At 50.9% G+C, this 20,989-nt stretch overlaps 7 protein-coding genes across 7 annotated transcripts; 6 read left to right on the top strand and 1 right to left on the bottom strand.

Moving 5' to 3' along the window:
• Positions 1-847: 847 nt before the first annotated feature.
• Positions 848-1,933, top strand: N7532_009976 (putative glycosyl hydrolase; the record flags this gene model as incomplete). Its single annotated transcript, XM_056622467.1, has 1 exon — positions 848-1,933. The coding sequence occupies one exon, from the start codon at positions 848-850 to the stop codon at positions 1,931-1,933; it is 1,086 nt and encodes a 361-aa protein (XP_056469883.1).
• A 344-nt stretch (positions 1,934-2,277) lies between these two features.
• Positions 2,278-2,863, bottom strand: N7532_009975 (uncharacterized protein; the record flags this gene model as incomplete). The annotated part of the gene is made up of 3 exons (XM_056622466.1): positions 2,278-2,386; positions 2,456-2,652; positions 2,711-2,863. 3 exons carry the CDS (start codon positions 2,861-2,863, stop codon positions 2,278-2,280), a joined length of 459 nt encoding a protein of 152 aa, XP_056469882.1.
• Positions 2,864-5,060: 2,197 nt separating this feature from the next.
• On the top strand, positions 5,061-6,906 carry N7532_009974 (cation diffusion facilitator family transporter; the record flags this gene model as incomplete). Its single annotated transcript, XM_056622465.1, has 4 exons — positions 5,061-5,139; positions 5,204-5,250; positions 5,326-5,412; positions 5,479-6,906. The coding sequence occupies 4 exons, from the start codon at positions 5,061-5,063 to the stop codon at positions 6,904-6,906; spliced, it is 1,641 nt and encodes a 546-aa protein (XP_056469881.1).
• A 765-nt stretch (positions 6,907-7,671) lies between these two features.
• N7532_009973 (putative manganese ion homeostasis (Fr)) lies at positions 7,672-9,604 on the top strand (the record flags this gene model as incomplete). The annotated part of the gene is made up of 2 exons (XM_056622464.1): positions 7,672-8,001; positions 8,105-9,604. The coding sequence occupies 2 exons, from the start codon at positions 7,672-7,674 to the stop codon at positions 9,602-9,604; spliced, it is 1,830 nt and encodes a 609-aa protein (XP_056469880.1).
• Positions 9,605-11,586: 1,982 nt separating this feature from the next.
• Positions 11,587-13,384, top strand: N7532_009972 (sugar porter family MFS transporter; the record flags this gene model as incomplete). The annotated part of the gene is made up of 4 exons (XM_056622463.1): positions 11,587-11,684; positions 11,753-12,081; positions 12,137-12,598; positions 12,654-13,384. 4 exons carry the CDS (start codon positions 11,587-11,589, stop codon positions 13,382-13,384), a joined length of 1,620 nt encoding a protein of 539 aa, XP_056469879.1.
• Positions 13,385-14,245: 861 nt separating this feature from the next.
• Positions 14,246-14,983, top strand: N7532_009971 (uncharacterized protein; the record flags this gene model as incomplete). The annotated part of the gene is made up of 1 exon (XM_056622462.1): positions 14,246-14,983. The coding sequence occupies one exon, from the start codon at positions 14,246-14,248 to the stop codon at positions 14,981-14,983; it is 738 nt and encodes a 245-aa protein (XP_056469878.1).
• Positions 14,984-17,297: 2,314 nt separating this feature from the next.
• On the top strand, positions 17,298-19,180 carry N7532_009970 (putative ab-hydrolase associated lipase; the record flags this gene model as incomplete). The annotated part of the gene is made up of 2 exons (XM_056622461.1): positions 17,298-17,474; positions 17,570-19,180. 2 exons carry the CDS (start codon positions 17,298-17,300, stop codon positions 19,178-19,180), a joined length of 1,788 nt encoding a protein of 595 aa, XP_056469877.1.
• Positions 19,181-20,989: the final 1,809 nt, after the last annotated feature.

The raw sequence follows: 20,989 nt of genomic DNA, 5'->3' as shown, positions 1-20,989 counted from the left end.
TTCTGGTGTCCTTTCACACGATGTCAAAATTAAAATTGAAAGAAGTCAGACAGAGTAAATTTTGAAGTAGCTGCGACATCTTTCTTCGCAACTTAGATCCCCCATCGAGCAGAAATGTAACGTCGCGGCAAGCAAAAGGTGCTAGTACCTCCAAATGTGGGGTAGGCTTGACAGCAAAAATAAGAGCTCGAGGGGCGCTCAGAAAATACCGAAGAGGTGGCTAGGCTCAGCATAGCTGTATCACAAAGAGGGCTCGGGTGTATCTGATTTTAAACGCCTGACAAGCAATGAAAGGGAGTCAAACCCAGTCCATATTTCTCTATTTCCCGAGAGTTACCGGAAGAGCTACATATCCAGCTCATCCCATAGCGAATAACCGAGCAAAGGAAGCAGTATCAACTTCCCAAAACGCCGAAGCCGGCACTAGTAGTTTCTCAGTAAAAATCACTTCATTTAGTACTGTGGCTTCAATGAATTCTGTCTATGAGTCCATATTTTGACAAACAAGCCACAGAAGCTACGCAGTTATGGAACGATTATGGGGACACAAATTGCTTATGAATGGCCGTGTTTTGCTTCAAACAACGCGGGGTGGCGGCCAATGAGAGGGTAACCTCGTATCTTCGTTGGGGCGCATTCTGCTTAGCCGACGCGGGACTTGCGACTGCCGATCAAATACGATCAATGTAACACCCCTGAAGAAACAGCACCCTGAAACATATCCGGTCGAAGGCTAATCGAGTCCAAAAACGATGCCAAAATGCGAGCTCATTGTATATAATGGGGTTCGGCAATTGATGAACCCAAAAGTATTATCTCAACAAGACCACAGTGCACCCTCTGCGCGATGCGATGGACCACGACTTCCCAGCTTGCCCATCTCTGTTTGGGTCTAGCAGACGTAACGCGAGCCCACACGATTCCGAGTAACCAGACCGTCCAAGCAGGACATCATGTGATCTTCTCGTATCCCGGCCTGCAACCGCCGGATCACCTCTTCGACCTGATCAAACAAGGCAAAGTCGGAGGCATCATTCTCTTCGGAGAGAATGTCGGTGCTAACCTGAGCACCGTCGTTGGGGAATTTCAAGATGCGTACAAAAAGAGCCCGGCCTACGCTGGCGTTCCCCTGATCATCACGACAGACCAGGAGGGTGGTAAAATCCGTCGCCTCCCCGGTGGTCCTGAAATGAGTGCCAAACAAGTGGGCCAGTCTTCGAATCCCAAGCACGCCGCGAACCAAGCTGCCAAAGATGCTGCCAGCGCGCTGAGCGACTACCAGCTAAATACGAACTTGGCTCCTGTTCTCGACGTTTATCGACAACCCGGCGATTTCATGGACAGCTACGATCGCTCTTTCGGAAATACCTCTGCGCTGGTCGGAACCTGCGCCTCTGCCTTCATCACTGCTCAACAAGACGCGGGCGTCATCGCTACAGCGAAGCATTTCCCCGGACTTGGCGCCGCCTCGACAAACGAAAATACCGACGAGAAGCCCGTGGTCATCGATCAGACTCTCGGTCAGCTTCGGAGTGTGGACGAGGAACCGTACCACGAAGCAATCGCAGCCGAAATAGACATGGTCATGACTTCATGGGCAATATACCCAGCTCTCGACTCGAAGTATCCTTCAGGGTTGAGCAAAAAATGGGTGCAAGGAGAGTTGCGAGAACGACTAGGGTTCAGAGGGGTGACTATCACTGATGCAATCGAAGCTGGTGCGTTGGAGAATTTTGGAAATGACGCTGAGCGGGGGCTGTTGGCCGCTCAAGCTGGTATGGATGTGCTTCTAGCTTCTGCTCGCAATGTGACACAGGGAGAGGCTATTGTCGATGCCCTGGTTTCTGCATTACAAGAGGGATCATTGCCCACCGAGCCATTTTCAGAAGCCACTGATCGCATTTTGGCTTTGAGGAGGAGAATCTCAGCTTGAAAATCTGGTTTCTGCATTATGCATGGAGAACGGTAGATTAAACACCCCTGAAGACAGAAACGGGTGAAGAAGGGGATTTCCCAATATCCATATACATTTAAAGTATAGAAAAATCAGCACCTGTGAAGACGGCAACCGCCTCATAAATCATTAAATCACAGATTAACAAAGCATCCAAATTCCTAGGGTACCCGTCCGGGGAGCAGTGTCACGATAACCTGTAGCACTTCATCATATAACATCCATGGACGGACGCAATGATGTGCCAGGTGACCTCACATGCGAATTTACCATGTCAACTATCATCTAATGCAGTGTGAAGGATCATTTCTCCCTTGCATCGTCTAGACATCCATCTCCGCTTCATTTTTGGTTCTGGCGGTGGGATTCGACCTCTGTCTTCGAACATGCGTATCGCGGCACACAGAAACGAAGAATAGTGTATGTAGAACCCTAATTGGACCAAATTCTAGTTAGAAGCTACCCTCAATCAACCGGCCAGATCCGTGGATATATGCTTACGCCACTATCAGCAAAAAGACAGCAATTATCACGCCCCCTCGCTGTGAAAAGTTTGCGCTTAGAGCGTAAGATATTCCGAAAATCCAGTGAACGGCCGCAAGAGCGAAGTCAGGAAGAATGAGAAATCCTGGATGGAATAGCTTTTGAGAATAGATGAAAGCCGAGATTATCAGAGACAAAAGAGCTGCAATTCCAAGCTATTCAAGACTTGTTAGTCGGTTAAAATGGCACGAAGCTCCGGGAGGAAGTTCATACGATAATATAACAGATGGACCCATAAACGGGGTATCGGCTTCCGGTAGCTATGCAAATGATACCGACGATAGCGATGATAGCGTCCAAGAGACGTGTGGCCAGCCTCGGACCTGATGTCTCCGAAGTCCATAGGTTGTACATGATGGCGCCCATGATTGGCGATGGAATAGTGTATCGATTTGAAGCCGGATAAAAGGTAGGTAGGTATCTTCGGGGTAGAGAGGCTCGAGAGGCGATGAGAAGTATAAAATTTGTTGGGATGAGTACTTGTCATTTCCCAGGACAGAAAGGACAAGGGTTTGTATAAGTGTCAATCCCATTCAGATAGTGCCGGTTTTGAGTTGAGGCTGGTGCCGATCCTTTTCTCTGGCTTCATCGGGCGTATCGCGAGACATAACAACGGATCCATTACCGGTGCTGCACTCACTCATCAGATCTTTTTTTGACAGTTCTCACAAATTCTACCAGGATTACTAGTCGATTTTGTTCTTTATTGATGACTTCACTCGCAGCTGTCGAGGAAAAGGAAGCCATACCTATGTCCAGACGAGTTTCCGGAATAGGACATGGCAGGTCGACCCGCCAGGTTAAGACAATGAGGCTCGCCTTGCCCAGAGCACAGCCCGGCGCTATTTGCACCCCTTCTTCCATGCTATTCAATCTAAGGCTGCACCAAATTTATTTTCCCCAAGCCCTTAAAGGGAATGACGTATATTCCCCGCCTTTTTACCAAGTACTGCACCAGTGTGTGATCTGTCGGTCGTTCATCTCACAGCCTTGTGCGTAGACATTCTGCCTTCGGAAAATCCCCCGATGAACATATTTCAACCACTATGTGATTTTCTTCTCGTTGATATCGATTGGATACAAAGTACGTGAGATCTTTAACCGAGTGCTCGTTGTCTTTGGATGATGTGGGCCAAATTTGACCTTTCCTTTGCAAAGCCTTGTCGTTGTGAGGCAGAGATACGGCTCCATAGAAGTTAATCAGGCGGGGCATCTTTCCCTTGACCCGTTTCCAACTTCGCCTTTCAGGTCAGCACATAGTGCCTCGACCTCTTCTAGATATAGCTTTTATTATGGGCGGTGGTATTGACACATAGTTGTCGCTTGATCATATTCCCAGAATCCCTTCGAAGCCCTTTGTCAGACTTTCGGAGGAAATTTCCCAGGCAATCCACGCGATGCAATTCACAAGGCAGTGCTGATACCTCGCAAATCAACAGCAGCAGAAAGTGTGTTGACCCACCAGATCGAGAGTAGTCGGTGAAGTCAACTGGCTGTAAACACCATGATATATCTGCGCCCAAGTGAGTGGATCACAGCCTTCCAAGACTGACGAACGCTCCTTTCAACTTTCACACCACCGAAAGCTCCGAGATTTTGTCAGATCATATTTCGAGGAAAACTCTGCACACTGCATATGTACGTTTCTCGACCCTAAAATAGCTCGACTGGTGAGCATAGCCGAACGTGGGCCCTTGGGGTGGGCATTTTGCCATGCTTTGGGGGCCAAGCCAAACCAGTCGAAACCCGCCGGGCGCATCTTCTAGGGCGATATCTTCCCTCTATTGTGTCTTCAAGCACCACCACGATCCCTCCGTCGCGACCGTGGCGCAGTGCTGCATGAGTCCGGCCGTGTTCCTTGCCCCTAGGTGGGTGCAAGAAATTTACTTCAGCGGTAGTGCGTTCGGCAGTGGCCGCTAGCGGTTTTCTAGCGGAGAATTTCTGGAGTCAAGAGCAACGTCTGAACGTTAGTTCGTCGGGTTAAATAGTGGATGAACGTGAATGTTTCATGGGGGCGGGCTGGGTTGTTAGTTTGGAGGGGCAATAGATTGGTGCAGCTCGTTTAGAGGCCGTGAGAGCTTGGGCCGAGCTGGCTGGAATTTGGGCGTGGAGCTTTTAACTAGACAAAGTTGTTTGGGGATCGGCCGGTTTCGGCCAGCCTCACAGGGCTGATCCCCGTGAAGTCGTGCCTGGTAGAACGCCGATGAGCGTTGGTGTATTCTGGAGGTAAAAAGGGATTTCTCGCAATGATATTGACCAGTTGTTGCACGAACAGTTGGGGTTGAAGATCGGTAGAAGTAGAAAAGGATGATGGTCCCGCAAATATGAACGTAGTGCGAGAGTTGGCAAGGCACGCCACCAGGTGGAAGCAATCCCGTGAGCTCGGCGGAGGCGGCTGCGGCTCCACTTCGACCTGCGCCGCGCCGGAAGCGATAACGTCTCACTTTTCCCTCCATCGCTGTCGCCTCTCCTCTGCCATCTTCAATCGCTCGTCGCTCCTTGATTTCCCTGCTGCGGTGCCCTACGCGACTGAGCGCCCCCCGCGAGCACACACCTGGCCACGATGGGACTCTCAAAAACCAACAGGATCATCATCCTGCTGGTGATCGACTCAGCCTTCTTTCTGCTAGAATTGATCACCGGTTCGTTGCTTCAATCTATGCTGCTCATTTACGCTGCGAGCTCTGCTGACCGCGATCGCTTTAGGCTATGCTGTCCACTCCCTTGCCCTCGTCGCCGACTCCTTTCACATGGTAAGTACTACCTTGTGGCATCAGCGAATCGCCCCGCACTTCGATGATGATGAACACGACCTGACCTCTTACCAGCTGAACGATGTCCTCTCCCTCTGCGTTGGGCTCTGGGCCGTCAAGGTCGCCAATAATGAGACAAACTCGAAGATGTACACCTACGGCGTAAGTCTGCTGAAAGAACGCGCCCCTCTCGGCGAATCAAGGCTAACGATCGGGCTATGGATATAGTGGCAACGCGCAGAAACACTCGGTGCTCTCGTCAACGGCGTCTTCCTAGTCGCTCTCTGCATGTCGATCTTCTTGGAGGCAATTCAACGGTTGGTCGAGCCGCAGGAGGTGCAGAACCCCAAGCTGGTTTGCATCGTGGGATGTTTCGGACTGCTTTCAAACATCCTGGGCCTTGCATTGTTCCATGACCATTCGCACGGTGGACACGGACACGGTGGACATGATCACTCTCATGACGACCATGAGGATGTGGAGCAGGGATACCACGATCACGACCACGAACATGTCCACCAGAGCGACCCTGTTATCGCCGATGAGCGTGGATCTGTTGCGGGCGTGATGCCTGAGAACCTGGTCGGAGCTGGTCGCCCCGCGAGCCTCTCCCAAAGCAGCTTCCCTCACCATGCTATCGAGCCGGCCTCCCCGGGTTCCCGCAAGCGCCGTGTGGATTCTCAGACTCGTGGTTCACGTCGTTACAGCACGTCCACTGGACGTGGCATCGGAAACGTGGAGGATATCTACGTTCACCCGGCTACTATGCGTCAGGATATCATTGCTGCGAGTCGTGGTACCTTTGACAATGAGCCCTCTTCTGACTCAGACAGCCGGGATGGAGAAGAGACACCCACTGAGCGATCTGGTCTTCTGCGTAACCGAGACCGCGCCTCGAATTACACTGATGAGCATGACGGCCCTTTCAAGGTACTTTCTCACTCAGTGGACGAAGACCTGCACAAGCACCACAACCACGCCCAGCCCAAGCCCAAGAACAAGAAGGGTGGCCATGACCTCAACATGCGGGGTGTGTTCTTGCACGTCATGGGGGATGCGCTAGGCAACATTGGCGTCATTGCCTCTGCCCTCATTATCTGGCTCACCGACTATGAGTGGCGCTTCTACGTTGACCCCGGCATTTCACTCGTTATTACCGTTATCATTCTTGCATCCGCCATTCCGCTCTGCAAAGCCGCCTCACGCATTCTCCTTCAGGCCGTTCCTCAGGGCATGAGCATTGACCATATCAAGGAGGATATTGAAGGCCTTCCCGGTGTCATTGGCTCTCACCACCTACACGTCTGGCAACTCAGCGACACCAAGATTGTCGCCTCCATTCACATCCAAGTGGACACTGAGATCAAGGGCGAAGGCTCCGAGCGCTACATGCGCCTTGCTCGCCAGGTGCGACGCTGTCTGCACGCCTATGGCATTCACTCTTCCACCATTCAGCCCGAGTTCGCTCCTGGTAGCGATGACGGTGATGATGTCCAGAACAACACCCTTCCCTCGTCTTCTCGGGCCGCAACCATTGACCCCAACCAACCGAATGGCGCAGCGAGCGTTCGGGAAGGTGATCCCCAGGCTTGTTTGCTGGAATGTGATGACAACTGTGCCCGCGGTGGCCAGTGCTGCCCTAAAAAGTCCCCTTGATTTGACTCTTCTCTATTGACCCTAATTCCTCACTCACCCTGGTCATACCCTCTCATACACTTTGTACTGTTCATACCCCCACATTCATACTCTCTTGTATTCTTTTCTACTCTCTCTTTGCACAGTGCCCATGCGATGCTTGCGTTGTATTCGCGTGTCGCTCACAAGTCGTTTCCGATAGCTGGTCCCTTAGATGCACCTGGAACGATGCATTGTCACGATAGGATACATGACACTGGAACTACTCATGGAACTCCACCTCGCTCTCTTAATATTTGTTTCCGTTGTGCTTGTACTTCTACTATCTATCATTAATCCACGGATTCCCCGCATTCAGATTTGGGTCGTATTCCATACCTCCGAGTCGATTTCCGGCCCCACTGGTGCCACCCAGCAACATCTGTTGGTTCAATAGATTTAGAATCGAATCTATCTCCCAGTTGTCCTTGAGATTGCATGCAATTGATCGCCCGTAAATGTCTCTGGTAGTATTCCACTTTTTAATCTATTGTTGCACCGCCCATTATTTCTATTTCCGTCCAAGCCACCACGTGACCGCTCCCGCCCGGCGATCGACGCGCCTCGACCTGCTGGCAAAGTCCCCCTTGTTCCAGATCGACCTTGACGTGTGCACAATTCTGCAATTCCCCTTTCTTACCTTCTCCATCTCGCCAGAGTATGCAGCGTCACTCCTTTCGCTGATTCACCCATCACGCTCGTTACGGGGGCCGAGCCACCGACCCAGGCTTGCCAAGCCGCCGGACAATGAGCTACGCTTATCCTCGCACGGGTGCCTCGTCCCTTCCTTCATACAAGGACGCCGCGTCGTCGCTGTCGTCCAGCTTTGCCCACCGGGCGTGGGACCGAATTCCGACCGGCGCAAGACAATGGCTTACGGATGGAATGGCTGCAATTCGGTCTGAGAGGCCACAGGGCCGTGGCGAAATTCTGAGCTCGGTGACGAGGGTTATAAAACGCCTTTTTACTGTTGCGAATGCTGTCGTTTTGATGTGGATGTTTACGTTGTGGTGGGGAGAGCGGACGGTCTTCCAAGAGCACATTGATGCTTGTGTTTGGGATAACTGGGAGCATTGGGTAAGTGCTTCACGGCGGGGTCCTATGTCAAGACCACGCGATATGCAGATCGTTTCTCTTCAAGGTACCATAGGGTGTGTGCTAACTGTGTTCATTGATATAGCCTCAAGGTGCCACGCCTCATCACGTCGCTTTTGTTGCCGACCCGCAGCTTGTTGATCCACACACTTACCCCGGCCGCCCGTGGCCATTGTCAACATTGACCGTGAAGTACACCGATCAGTACCTTCGTCGCTCCTTCGCATCTATTCAGAAGAACCTGGTGCCCGATTCCGTTCTGTTCTTGGGGGATTTGTTTGATGGTGGCAGAGAATGGGCTACGAGGACGACCTCCAGCCCGGAAGATCGCTACAAAAAGATCGACGACTCCTTCTGGAGGAAGGAATACCGGCGTTTTGTAAAGATTTTCTTAGATCCATGGGTTAAGCAAGAATCTGCGCCTGTGAATGGCCGAGGCCGCAAGATGATTGCCAGCCTGCCGGGCAACCATGACTTAGGATTCGGCAACGGAGTTCTTGAGCCGGTGCGTGATAGATTTCAGAGTTATTTTGGCGACAGCAATCGCGTCGACGTAATCGGCAACCACACGTTTGTCTCTGTCGACACTGTCTCTCTGAGTGCGATGGACCAGCCAGACCCATTGACCGGCAGCTCAACGCCCAACCCGACTGACGATACTCGGTACCGGCCGATTTGGAAGGACGCGGACGACTTCCTGAACCACATGCCTATCAACAAAGCGAAGGCCGAGATGGAAGAACTCATGATGCTCCAGAATAAGTCGGAGACCACCAACATCAAGTTCGATCACCATGTAGTGGATGTCATCGAAAGCTCTATCCACCACAAACCGAACTCTAAGTCCACCGGTTTCCCTACTATCCTCCTCACCCACGTACCGCTTTACCGCAAAGCGGCGACCCCTTGCGGTCCTCTACGAGAACGCCATCCTCCGGCAGCTCCAGATCTGGAAGAGGACGAGCCCAACTCACTCACGATCGCTGCGGGATATCAGTACCAAAACGTGCTGACTCCAACCATCTCTACCGAGCTCGTATCAAAGGCCGGTCCCAATGTCGTTCAAGTGTACTCCGGCGATGACCACGACTACTGCGAGGTTACCCATCGTGAGTTCAACGGCTCCCCGAATGAAATCACCGTCAAGAGTCTGTCCTGGGCCATGGGCGTTCGGCGGCCGGGTTTCCTCCTCACAAGTCTGTGGAATCCCATTGACCCCGTTACGGGCGAGTCTGTTCAAAATGCGTCGCCATTGACCATCCAAAACCACCTCTGTCTTCTCCCCGACCAGCTGGGCATCTTCATCCACTACGGCTGTGTTCTCCTCCTCACCCTCGCCATTCTTTTTATCAATTCCATTTACCACGTCAAAAATGCCCCTGAGCCCATCTTGAATGGCTCAGTCCTCCCTCTTTCCGAGCGTCGCTCTTACACCCCACGACACCAGTACCAGACATCCGGTACGTCCAGCTCTACCTTGCCCCCCGGCGGCCTGGCCAGCCGCGGTGGTCCCAATGCTCTTCCCCGCTACCCCGCGGGGGTGCGCCCGGCGTCAAAAATTCCCAAGATGCTTATCGGGGACTAGATCGTGGCAACATCAAAGACAAACCCATGTTCCGCCCGGCGCAGGCCAAGGGTCTTCGACAGAGTGCAGTCTTCATTGGCCGAGACTTTGTGCAGTCGGTCAAATTTGTCGCGACGGTTGTCTTGTCGATATACTTCTTTTTGATTTGGCGCTGGTAGTTGGCCGGTCATGATTGCTGTCCCTTGTTGTTGGTTTGCGGTTTAGCGAGTCCATTGTACATAGAGCACGAAAGAAATAGACACGGCTTTCCTCTTTCTTCCATCTTCCCCGTGATCGGTGGGGACCCGAGCGCTCAGCCTGCCCCCGGGGCCGATGTCTCGGCCCCAACTGCACCCCGCAGGTCCCGACCCTGGTGGTCTAAGGTCGTATATAGCCGAACCCGCGGCACACTAATGCACCTGATTCGCCGAGGCCGGGAAATTCTCGGAGAGCCATCGGGTAGCCCGTCCAATCCGCGCCACGGGAAAAATGCCTCATTTAGTGTTTAGGCTTCAGCCAAGGTTGGCCGCGGACCGGGGTTGCACTTGTTGGTTCTGCACATCTCCAATCTGATATTATTGCAAGGGTTCCAGCGTGCGAAAGAATAGGATTGTTTGTTCCTCAGTATAGTCAACAGTGCAATGTCAGATATGTATGTCGAATCAGGCATATGGAAACAGGATCGGAATGCAAGGCCCGACCGGCGTGGAGGGTGTATCCCCAAGTAAAAACAGCAAGCAACAAGGTTTCAGGGACTCCCAGCAGTATCAGGGCTCGCCTCCAAGACCTCCATCTGGGCTCCGGTGAATGAAAAATGTTGAAATGCGACCGGGGCCCGGTAGACCACGTCAGTCATTTCCGCCATGCCCTTGCAGTGGACGCCATTTGTCCTAATCAACACGGTCTACTGGCGGATCGGTGGCCCGCTGGAGATTCTGGGGAGAAATAAGTTGGCCGGGGTGAAAATCCGGAGATTCCATGGCCAATCGACGCAGCTAGCCAGTCGGACCTGCTAGTATCTACTGTTGTGCACTTCCTGTCAGTTCTGTAACATGGCCTTTCTGGTCCCGTATTTCAAGTCTATTTCTCGAATATTCTGCTTGAAAGTTGTCAGCTCCGTATTCTGTACAGCTCAATCGCCACCGTCCCTGAAATAGACAGCCCTAATTCACTCACATGACCCGGTTGTCCGGAGTGAGTCCGCCCCATCCTAACCAACAAGGGATGGCCGTCTCTGTTTTCCCACATGCGGCTCGCCCGTCGCCCTTGCCGCATACCTCACCCGTTTGCGGGTTACCTCACCAGATCGTTTGAAAGAAAAAAAAAATCAACTACGATTATCCTCAATTTCCAAGTGTGTCACGAGGATGACAGCTCGTATCGAAAATTTTAAAAAATGACACGCATCTGGGAAAACCGAAAACAGCTCGAAATACGGCTGGGCTGCCGGTCGCACTGTTTCTGCGCCCCCTTCTCAAACTTCGCAGCATCCCATGGTTTAAGGCAAAGAAGCCAATCTGAGCTGCTAAAACCCAATTGTCTCGGCGACGCCCGAGATCTCCACCGCGTAGCGTGGCCGCATTGGCTCAGCCCCCGTGGTTTTCTCCACACCCTACTCTCCATACCCATGCGTAGAAAACATGGAGGACCTGGACATTGGCCACGCCGGGGATCCCCAAGGCCCCCGGCCTAGAAGCGGCTCGCTGCAATAACGGTTCCCTTTTCGGCACATTTGTCTTTCTGGGGCCCGGACCAGACCCCGGCACGGCCGAGGATGATCATGTTCGGTTTTTTTTTGCCTCGTGGTTTCGTTTGCGGGCGTGGAGTACAAGAAGCACGCTCTCTCCTCGTGTTTTTCTTTTTCCCTTACAATTGCGATCTTCTCTTGTTTCACCCTTCCCAAAAATTTCTCTCTGCCCTGTGTGTTGACACTTGACGGTTATACTCCTATATTCTATTATCGCAAACCTCAACACACCTCACACCTCTGCTCTGCTCTTGCCATGGGCATCGCAATCAAAAAGCCAGACGATGCCGTTGGCTCGGCCACCCCGGCCATCATCATCGGCCTTTTCGTTGCGTTCGGTGGTGTTCTATTCGGGTATGTCTATTATACTGTCCAAATCCCTCCGGCCCGACGAGACATTATACTAATCTCGATTTTTCCAGATATGACACAGGTACCATCAGCGGTATTCTCGCCATGAAATACTGGCGAGAACTATTCTCGACCGGCTACACAAACCCCAAGGATGGTCTTCCCGACGTGACTTCCTCCCAATCTTCCATGATCGTCTCCCTCCTTTCCGCCGGCACTTTCTTCGGTGCCCTCTTCGCCGCCCCCATGGCCGACTACTTCGGTCGTCGTCTTGCCATGATTCTGAACTCCGTTGTTTTTGTCTTCGGTGTTATTCTCCAGACCATCGCCACTGCCATCCCCCTGTTCGTGGCTGGTCGATTCTTTGCTGGTCTCGGTGTTGGTCTGCTCTCGGCAACTAGTGAGTTTTCCCCTTTTATCTCAATATCCCACACATATTCTAACCATCAATTTAGTCCCCTTATACCAGTCTGAGACTGCTCCCAAGTGGATCCGTGGTACCATCGTCGGTGCCTACCAGCTGGCCATTACCATCGGTCTGCTCCTCGCAGCCATCGTCAACAACGCCACCAAGGACCGCAACGATACCGGCTCCTACCGCATCCCCGTCGCCGTTCAGTTTGCCTGGGCTATCATTCTTGTTGGTGGAATGATTATTCTGCCCGAGACACCCCGTTTCCTCATCAAGCAGGACAAGCACGAGGCTGCTGCCAAGGCGCTCGCCCGCCTTCGCCGGGTCGAAGTTAACGATGCTGCGATTGTGGAGGAGCTGGCTGAAATCCAGGCCAACCACGAGTTTGAGCTCAGTCTGGGCAAAGCGACCTACTTCGAGATCATGCGTGGTTCCCTTGGCAAGCGTCTGGCTACTGGTTGTGCCGTGCAGGCCCTGCAGCAACTGGCTGGTGTCAACTTCATCTGTATGTGCCAACAGTCTCTTCTCCATCCCGAACCCACGTTACTGACACCCCGCAGTCTACTACGGCACCACCTTTTTCCAAAACTCCGGTATCCAAAACTCCTTTGTCATCACCCTGATCACCAACATCATCAACGTCGTCTCCACCTTACCCGGTCTCTACATGGTCGAGAAATGGGGTCGTCGCCCCCTTCTGATGTTCGGCGCCGTTGGCATGTGCATCTCGCAACTGATCGTCGCCATCGTCGGTACAGCCACTTCCTCCACTGTCGCGAACAAGGTCCTGATCGCCTTCGTCTGCGTCTACATCTTCTTCTTCGCCAGCTCCTGGGGCCCCGTCGCCTGGGTTGTCACTGGTGAATTGTACCCCCTCAAGGCCCGCGCCAAGTGTCTCTCCATCACCACCGCAACCAACTGGCTGCTGAACTGGGCTATCGCCTACGCCACCCCGTACATGGTTAACGATGGACCCGGTAACGCGAACCTCCAGTCCAAGGTCTTCTTCATTTGGGGTGGCTTCTGCTTTATCTGTGGTATCTTCGTCTACACCTGCATCTACGAGACCAAGGGTCTTTCCCTGGAGCAGGTCGACGAACTCTATGCCAAGGTGCCCGTTGCCTGGAAGTCTGTTGGCTTCGTTCCCTCTGTGCACTACACTGATGTTCGCGATATCGCGGACGTTAAGCACGGTGGTGATCTAACCCAGCTGGAGACCGAGGCTAATGAGAAGCGCAATGGGGAGAATGCTACTCATCTTGAGAGCCTTCCTGCTAAGGCTGAAGTTTAGATGATCATATCGGGATTATGGATGTAATTGGTTGTTTTTTTTTTTTTTTTTGATCTGTTGTCTATTTGGCGGGATTACTTGCGATTTGGCTTTTTATAATGCATGACTTGGTAGATATCGCATATACTGGATATAGGATTCCGCAATGAATTTCATTTTTCTCTCAACTTATTGTTCGTCTAGCATTCAGTATCTAGGAGCACTCTCTGTCGTGAGTTATCATGTTTATTGTCGTTCTCCCCACGCAATACCGATGTGATTCAAATTTTGAAGAAACTTCTATCGAAGATGGAGTATTCCCCTGTGTATCGTAGTGATTCAAACAATGTTCAAACTATGTCATTAAGGCACTATGAGATATGCGACGAGATTCATCGCCCCGGAGTCTACATCTACTCCTGTCTTTCTGCCAGATCTCAACCCATTGTAGTCCATTGCATACCAAGAAAATTCCCAGTGGAGAATTTCGCTGTGCGACTTGTAATCAGAACTTCTCGAATAGAAGTCATTTGAAGAGACACGAGCTGTTACGTCAGTCCCATCCTGAAGCTTTCCCTAGCAACCGCACGTTCTGACATTCCGCAGATGGTCCGCCATCTCGCATAAAGTGTGACTTTTGCGGGCGGGGGTATTCCAGACCGTACGAGAGATCTTCACATCACTGACGATTTACGAGGACTTATTTCATTATCGCAGAGCTGCTTTGCGGAGACATTATCAAAGCTGTCCCAAAAGCGAAGGGAGGCTTCCCACACCCGCTCCGCCTGGTCGTCGGCGTAAGGCATGTGACAATTGCGCAAAGAACCGAACCAGTTGCGATTCCGGTGCTCCATGCCATCCATACCAGACTAGTGGCTCGCCATGTTCTTACCAGCGTCTCGGGAGTTATTTGAGCCAGGAGCCGAGCTTCGGTTCAGACACAGCCAGTGTTTCGACTCGAAGCCAGAGCAAGAGACAGACACAAATGGAACATGTCGAGCATCTGTTCCATTTTTGTTGAATTATTCATCTACTAGCAATCGTCATCCGGGTGAGGTCGATGCAGTCCTCTCAGCATTTGCGACCACGAAATCGAGCGATCACATTCAAGATCCCACTGTTCCGAGCATACTTTTGGAAGATAAGAGAGCTGATCTTTTCTATGAAGACTTGTGGAATCTCTTCCTTTCCTCCTACCAAAATCACCAACCTTCCGATGCGTTACCTCTACCGGGTGGCGTGAATGATCGGGGGAATCGACAGTCCGCAGCCAAGAAAGTCATCGACTGCCTTCTTCGAGCACAAGCGACCCCAATATACCAGGAACTTAACGTTGATCGAGCGAAGGATTTCTTCAGCGACCACAATATCTATAATTTCATTGTTGCCTATTTCGACCACACAGTCCGTCCTCGGTCACGGATAGTCTTGAAATCCTCTTTCAACCTTCCATCAACAGGTACGCCTTTGCTTCTCTCCATACTTCTGATGGGTGCAATGTATGGCACATCCACCGCCGCAAAATCACATGCTCTGGAGTATACGGACATAGCGGAGGCGATCGTGTTCGATGATCCGGGATTCTCACGCCTGGTCTACCAAAAGAAAGTGGCTGAATGAGATTGACTCGGAAAAGTCGATCTTGAACTCATGCAGGCCATTATAATGATTCTCCTTCAAATTTCGAGCTCCAATGCGGAGAGCAGACGCCGGGTTCGCATTCAGCGTTACCCAGCTCTCGTATCTATCGCTAGAGTTACAGGCTTGACTCGGTTAAAGAATCGATGTCATGATTCCAAAGCTCCCTTGGACCGAGAACTATCTCTTGGGATTAAATTTGGTGTCAGATCAGATATGAATACATTTGTTTCTTTTCTCAGGCTGAATTTGATAGGACGATGGCCTCGATCGCCATGATAGATACCCATTTTATCATCTTTTTCAACACTCCACAACATTTTTCACTCACTGAGGTCGACTTTGATCTTCCAGCCGAGGACAGTGGGGTCGACATCTCTGAGGATGTTACTTGGACAAACTGGGCCATAAATTGTAAAAGGCACCATCGACCGCCTACATTGATGCTTTTCACATCATAACATATTCGTCCTTTTCATTGTCATGCCTCGTGAGTGCCCAGATGCCACTGACGCAATTTTGATTCGCTTTTTAACGCTAGTTAAGAGCTTCATCCCATTATCTTCAACCTGCGATCGACCCCCGCTCAAGTCCAATGATCAGATCCTCCAGCTCGAGAGAGCTCTTTCACGATGGCTATCACTATAGGAAACTCTCCAACCCCGGTTATCAAGAGACGAGATCCATCGAGCGGGTTTCATGACTCATGCTCCTGATTTGCTTGTCTTTGCTAAATCCTATTGCCAAAGCCACTTTCCGGGACTGGTGAAATTGTGAGAGAATCCATGGCTGACATACAGAAGCTTCTCAAAGGGCCGTCGGAATAAGAAATACAATCAGAAATGAATGATCACAAGTCCAAGTGAACTGGCTACACTGCACGCTAGTACAGCACATGTTGCCCTCCCCCTGCTCCTCTTTCCTAGAAGACAACCCGTATCCCAGACCAGGTGCTTCACCCCGTTGAAAGCATGATATGTGAACGGGAATGAAAGTCCAAATTTCATGGCTGTCTCCACAGCAACCGGTAATGAGCCAAATTTTGCTACCATTGTTGCCAAATCCAAATGAATCCCGAGGACTGGAGCAATCAAGTAGAAGGTCGCAAACCCGTACAAGCTGTCTGACTGTAGAATACCGGTGATTCGCTGAAGGGCTGATTCGGATGATACATAGGTCCATTTGTATATTGTCATATGGGGCGATTCAGTCGTTGGGCAGCGAGAGGGCTTTGTTCGGTTGCGATGTGGGCTTGGTGGTTAAATTGCGTCTCTGTGGTCTTGGGGATGGGTAGCTCTTGTCCTCGAACAGAATAGAGGCATATACCGGAATACCGAGGGAGTGATGCCAAATCGCTGAATTCCCCATATTGCCCGAGATCTTGATGGGTATCGCGCAATGTTTGAGGAAGCTATGAAAATGTGAATGTTGGAGATCGTACTTGGCAAGGAACGAGCCATTCGGAACTCCCAATAAACAAACATCTTGACTTTTTGGTTTGAGTAGAACTAAAAGAAAAGACCGACTTCGTCAAGAAGCTTTCGTTACCAGAAGCACCGAAACAGGGATTGTAAATGAGGAGCGATCAGCTAGTATGTAGTCTTCGGAGATCACCCACACTAGGGAAATACCCACCGATGGAAAATACCCACAGGCCAGGAACACTACTCCATGTCAAGCCGTTGATGGCTATCAGTCTGTTTGGCGGTGGAATTTTTCATCTTTCCGGATATCGGTTTGAATTGCACTTGTGGGGTCATTTTGCAGAATGCATGTTCTTCAACAAGTGTCCTCTTCCACGCAAATCAAGAGTAGTCATCTCTGTGACGCGATCACTGCGCCATTGCAAGCTGTCGATATATACTATGCGTTGTATTGAATCAAACCATGTAAGTTTGGCAGTCAAATATTAAAAAATCTGGAATTTTGATCGTATAAATATTGATCTATGAGCACCTGTAAACTTCTACACATTGCTGCTATATAACCCGCTGCCCCTGGGTTGCCGTGATGTGCCGCGCCGGTGCCTTTTGGCCAAAATTTGGATGAGCCAACTGCAATGCTTCCCGTCATGTGCATTGTTTCTATTTTGGGATAATTTGCCGCCTCAGGGACAAGGTCACGTGGTAACCCCTTTCACGTGACATTACGTCCGAAACGGGTAACCTCGGGATGGGGTCTCCCCCATTCCACGCATTGTACAACGCTCTTACTTCGACGAGCCCGAATCCTCGTCGAAGCAGGAATCTCACGATGCACCCTGGTGTATCGATGTCGACTACTTGATTTCGCGACCATGTCGGTCACCATTCCCCTGAAAACAATCGTGACCAACACCGCGGGGACAGACAAGTCCCAGAACCAACAACTCGAAGGTCGCTCGACGTCTTGCCAAGGTAGCCCCGATCGAATCACTCCTTACGAATGCGAGTGCAAAGATGATACCCGCGATGAGTGTCTGCCCAAGGGCCAGGTGACTGCTGAAAAGCGCGGCCAGGCCTGTCACATGGACCTCCCCCTGGACTCGTGTGAACATCCTCTCTTTCCGTCACTGCCTTCCTACGGTAGTCCAACGTTCGCTCGAAAGATGCGGTATTACGCGACGAGGGTCATATCTTTTTCTTCTCGCTGGGCTTTTTAATCTTTATCTTCATCGGCGCGTTAGCTTGCACGGCTGGTTCGGCGATTTCGGACCTCGTTTCGAGACTTAATGGCCATGAACGAAGATCGGAGAGAGCATTCCACGCGGAGGAGCATACGCGGAGAGTAGCGCGCGCAGAGTCGGACAAGAAATGGCATATACGACAACAGAAAAAGTATGTGGATGAAGAACAAGGCCCGGAAGAATGTCCACCTCTGGAAGGCGGAAGGGATCCGATCGTCGGCGACGTCGCATATTACGCTCGAAGAGTTGGTCTTGATGTGGAGACTTTCCGTGTCCAGACTGAGGACGGATTCATTCTCACGTTGTGGCATGTGTACAATCCACAGGAATACGCGGCCCTGTCTGTGGAGGAACGACGCGAGCGTGGACCCTCTGTATTTGGCGAATCGAAGAAACTGGATTCTTCTCGGGCTGGTTCGAATCGGCGATACCCCGTTCTTCTCGTTCATGGGCTTCTCCAAAGTGCGGGAACGTTTTGCACGAATGACGACGACTCCCTCGCTTTTTACCTTTGCAAGGCGGGATATGATGTGTGGCTGGGGAATAACAGGTGTGGACTACACCCCGAGCATACCAATCTGTCGAGTTCCGATCCGCAGATGTGGTCTTGGGATATTCGACATCTGGGCACTCTTGACCTAGCAGCTCTCACCTCGCGCGTGCTGTACGAGACTGCTTTCGAGAAACTCGGCTTGGTGTGTCATTCGCAAGGTACGACGCAAACATTCATTGCGCTTGCGAAAGAGCACCGCCCGGAATTGGGAGAGCGATTCTCAGTTTTCTGCGCGCTCGCACCAGCAGCATACGCCGGTCCCCTCGTCGAAAAATCCTACTTCCGGTTCATGAGTGTTCTCTCGCCGGATATTTTCCGATTATTTTTTGGCATTCACTCCTTCATCCCGTTCATGATGACGGTACGCTCCGTCGCTCATTCCAAGATATATGGTACCCTTGCGTACTGGGTGTTTTCTTTCTTGTTCGGCTGGTCTGATGCTCGTTGGGAGCGAGACCTGCGCGACCGCTTCTTTCAATTCTCGCCTGTGTATGTCAGCACTGAGTTGATGCGTTGGTGGCTTGGGAGTGAAAGCTTCGCTAAGCATAAATGCATTCTCTCGACGATTGATGAGGTCAATAATGACCAGAAAAGGACTGGAACAGGGAAAGACCATGGTGACGATCCGGGCGATCCATGTCTCGGTGGCCGGAAGGATACTTCTTGGTATGGACCTCAGGTCCCTCCATTCGCACTCTGGATCGGTGGTTCCGACGAACTGGTGGATGGCCGTCGTCTGCTTGATCGTTTCCAGTTAGGTTGCGAGCCGCATATACGACTTGTTCACTCGAAGGTTATTGATGAGTATGAGCATCTCGATGTTTTGTGGGCTATGGACGCGATTGAGCAAGTTGGCAAAGAGGTTAGCCAGGTCATTTGGACCACTGTGCCTGAGGAAGTTCGTGATAGCTGTCGCGTTCCTCGTGGCATCAAACCGAATTTTGTAAATATGGATCAATGAGTGTATATATTAGCTCAACAATACACAATAATTTCATAAGCGAGAATACTTTTATTATCGTACCCTCTTAATGCAAAATGGTCACTTGCTGATTTGTAGTCCTGTCTATCGCCTGCGGGGCACAGTCATGAACGGCTCCAAAGCACACGAATCTTCGCGGCAATTCGAATGGATCCCGAATATTCGATAAATTGGATCATCTGCTGAAATGAACCATTTTGGGCGAAGAATGGCACCAGCTTGGGTTTAAGGAGCCAAACACACAGAGTTGCAATCAACAAGCTTGAGCGCGATGTTCTTGGCCTCGTTATCACCATGTCCGGTATAGATCGATCATATCCCACTTGCGTTTAGCGAATTAAAAAGAATCGATCAGAATATCATCAAGCCACCCCTAAGCATTCTAAATTCATGTCAAAAGTGCTTTCGTTTACTCCTATCACACAGAGTGACTAGTGTATTCTAGTATGCGTCTTTCAAATTAACATCTGCACGGCTACACATCCTGCCCAGACAAGGCTCCCACATCGACCGAGAGCTTTGCGAGTAACAAGCGTCCTCGTCCCCAATCTTCTCTGCAAGGAACTAGCCTCATGCCGCCGATCAGGGGCCTCTGCCCATCGAGCGAAGAAAGCGAAAAGGCGCAGCTAGTCTCATTATCAGTTCAGGCCCACGTGTGTGGCTGATGCTGTAGGTGGAGAGTCTGGTCACTGAATGAAATCCAATGAGGAACCATTTAACGCCCACTCCCTGCGCCTGCGAGGATGTGCTGTCTTTGTCCTGTCGTCAATCTTATCCTTGCATAGTTTCCATGTCCGCAGCCTGACTCAAACGCGGGAGTTCTATTTTTTTTGTACCTTCAGCTGCGAGTCTTCTGTAGCACTTCCCTCCATCGCTTCTGGATCTCAGTAACTATTATGTCTTCATGCGCGTATAAAGATCCCCTGTCATGGAATTTTCGAGTCGTGTTTCGATGTTTTGCGCTCGTTTGCAGTGTTGCTTCTGTGGCTTTTGGGCCTTTCATCGGCTCGACGGACCAGTATATTCCGTGGATAGCAACGTTGCGAAGATGAGCGGAGAAAAATGTCAGTTAGCAGGTCAAATATACGCTGCAGTGATCTCGTTTTGGTTGCTGATTGATCTCGTCTTGCTCTGCATGCGGTGCATCCTACAGCTGGTACTGAATATCGTGATGGACATTCTCTGCGCAATCGCAATGTGGTTGGTTCAGGCGCGTATGCCATGATCGCGGCTTCGACGATTCCAAATAATACAAGAGACCGCGACACTTTGTATGTCCAGGCGATGTTTATGCTTGTGGCGTGGTAGGTTGATTGTCCTGTTCACGGATGATTTTGCATAACACGTGGTTTGGGATATTGACCTTCTTTCAAAATCAGCACCTTCCACCTCTTCATCTCCTCTGTTGAGGTCGAGGCGCATCGAGAAAAGAGACACGAAGCGAAGGAACATGCGTCCAAACACGAGTCGTATCCTATGGGCAGTCGACCTGACGAGTCGCTTCTCAAGATAATATTCGCTCGGGTGAATACCAGCCAAAACCACTTTTGAGAGGGCTTATGGTATTCATAATGGGCAGGCAATTGGAGGTATCGAGAGACACTTCCCCGGTTGGGTTTCTGAGTTTGATCTTGCATAACTTGGACATTGATTTTGGCCGGGTGATTATCACGTGCCGGAAAAGGAATGTATTTTGCGAAGGGATCGCTCGTCGTGCGTGAATTCTTCAATTGCGTCCGAAGTGACTAGAAATGATTTTTGTCTTTTTCGAAAAGTAACATCGGAGAT

This window comes from Penicillium argentinense, assembly GCF_028826775.1.
Source record: "Penicillium argentinense strain IBT 30761 chromosome Unknown utg000010l_segment0_segment0, whole genome shotgun sequence".
NCBI classification, from domain to species: domain Eukaryota; kingdom Fungi; phylum Ascomycota; class Eurotiomycetes; order Eurotiales; family Aspergillaceae; genus Penicillium; species Penicillium argentinense.
The sequence above is the reverse complement of the archived record's forward strand: the minus strand, read 5'-3'. Positions and strand labels throughout refer to the sequence as shown.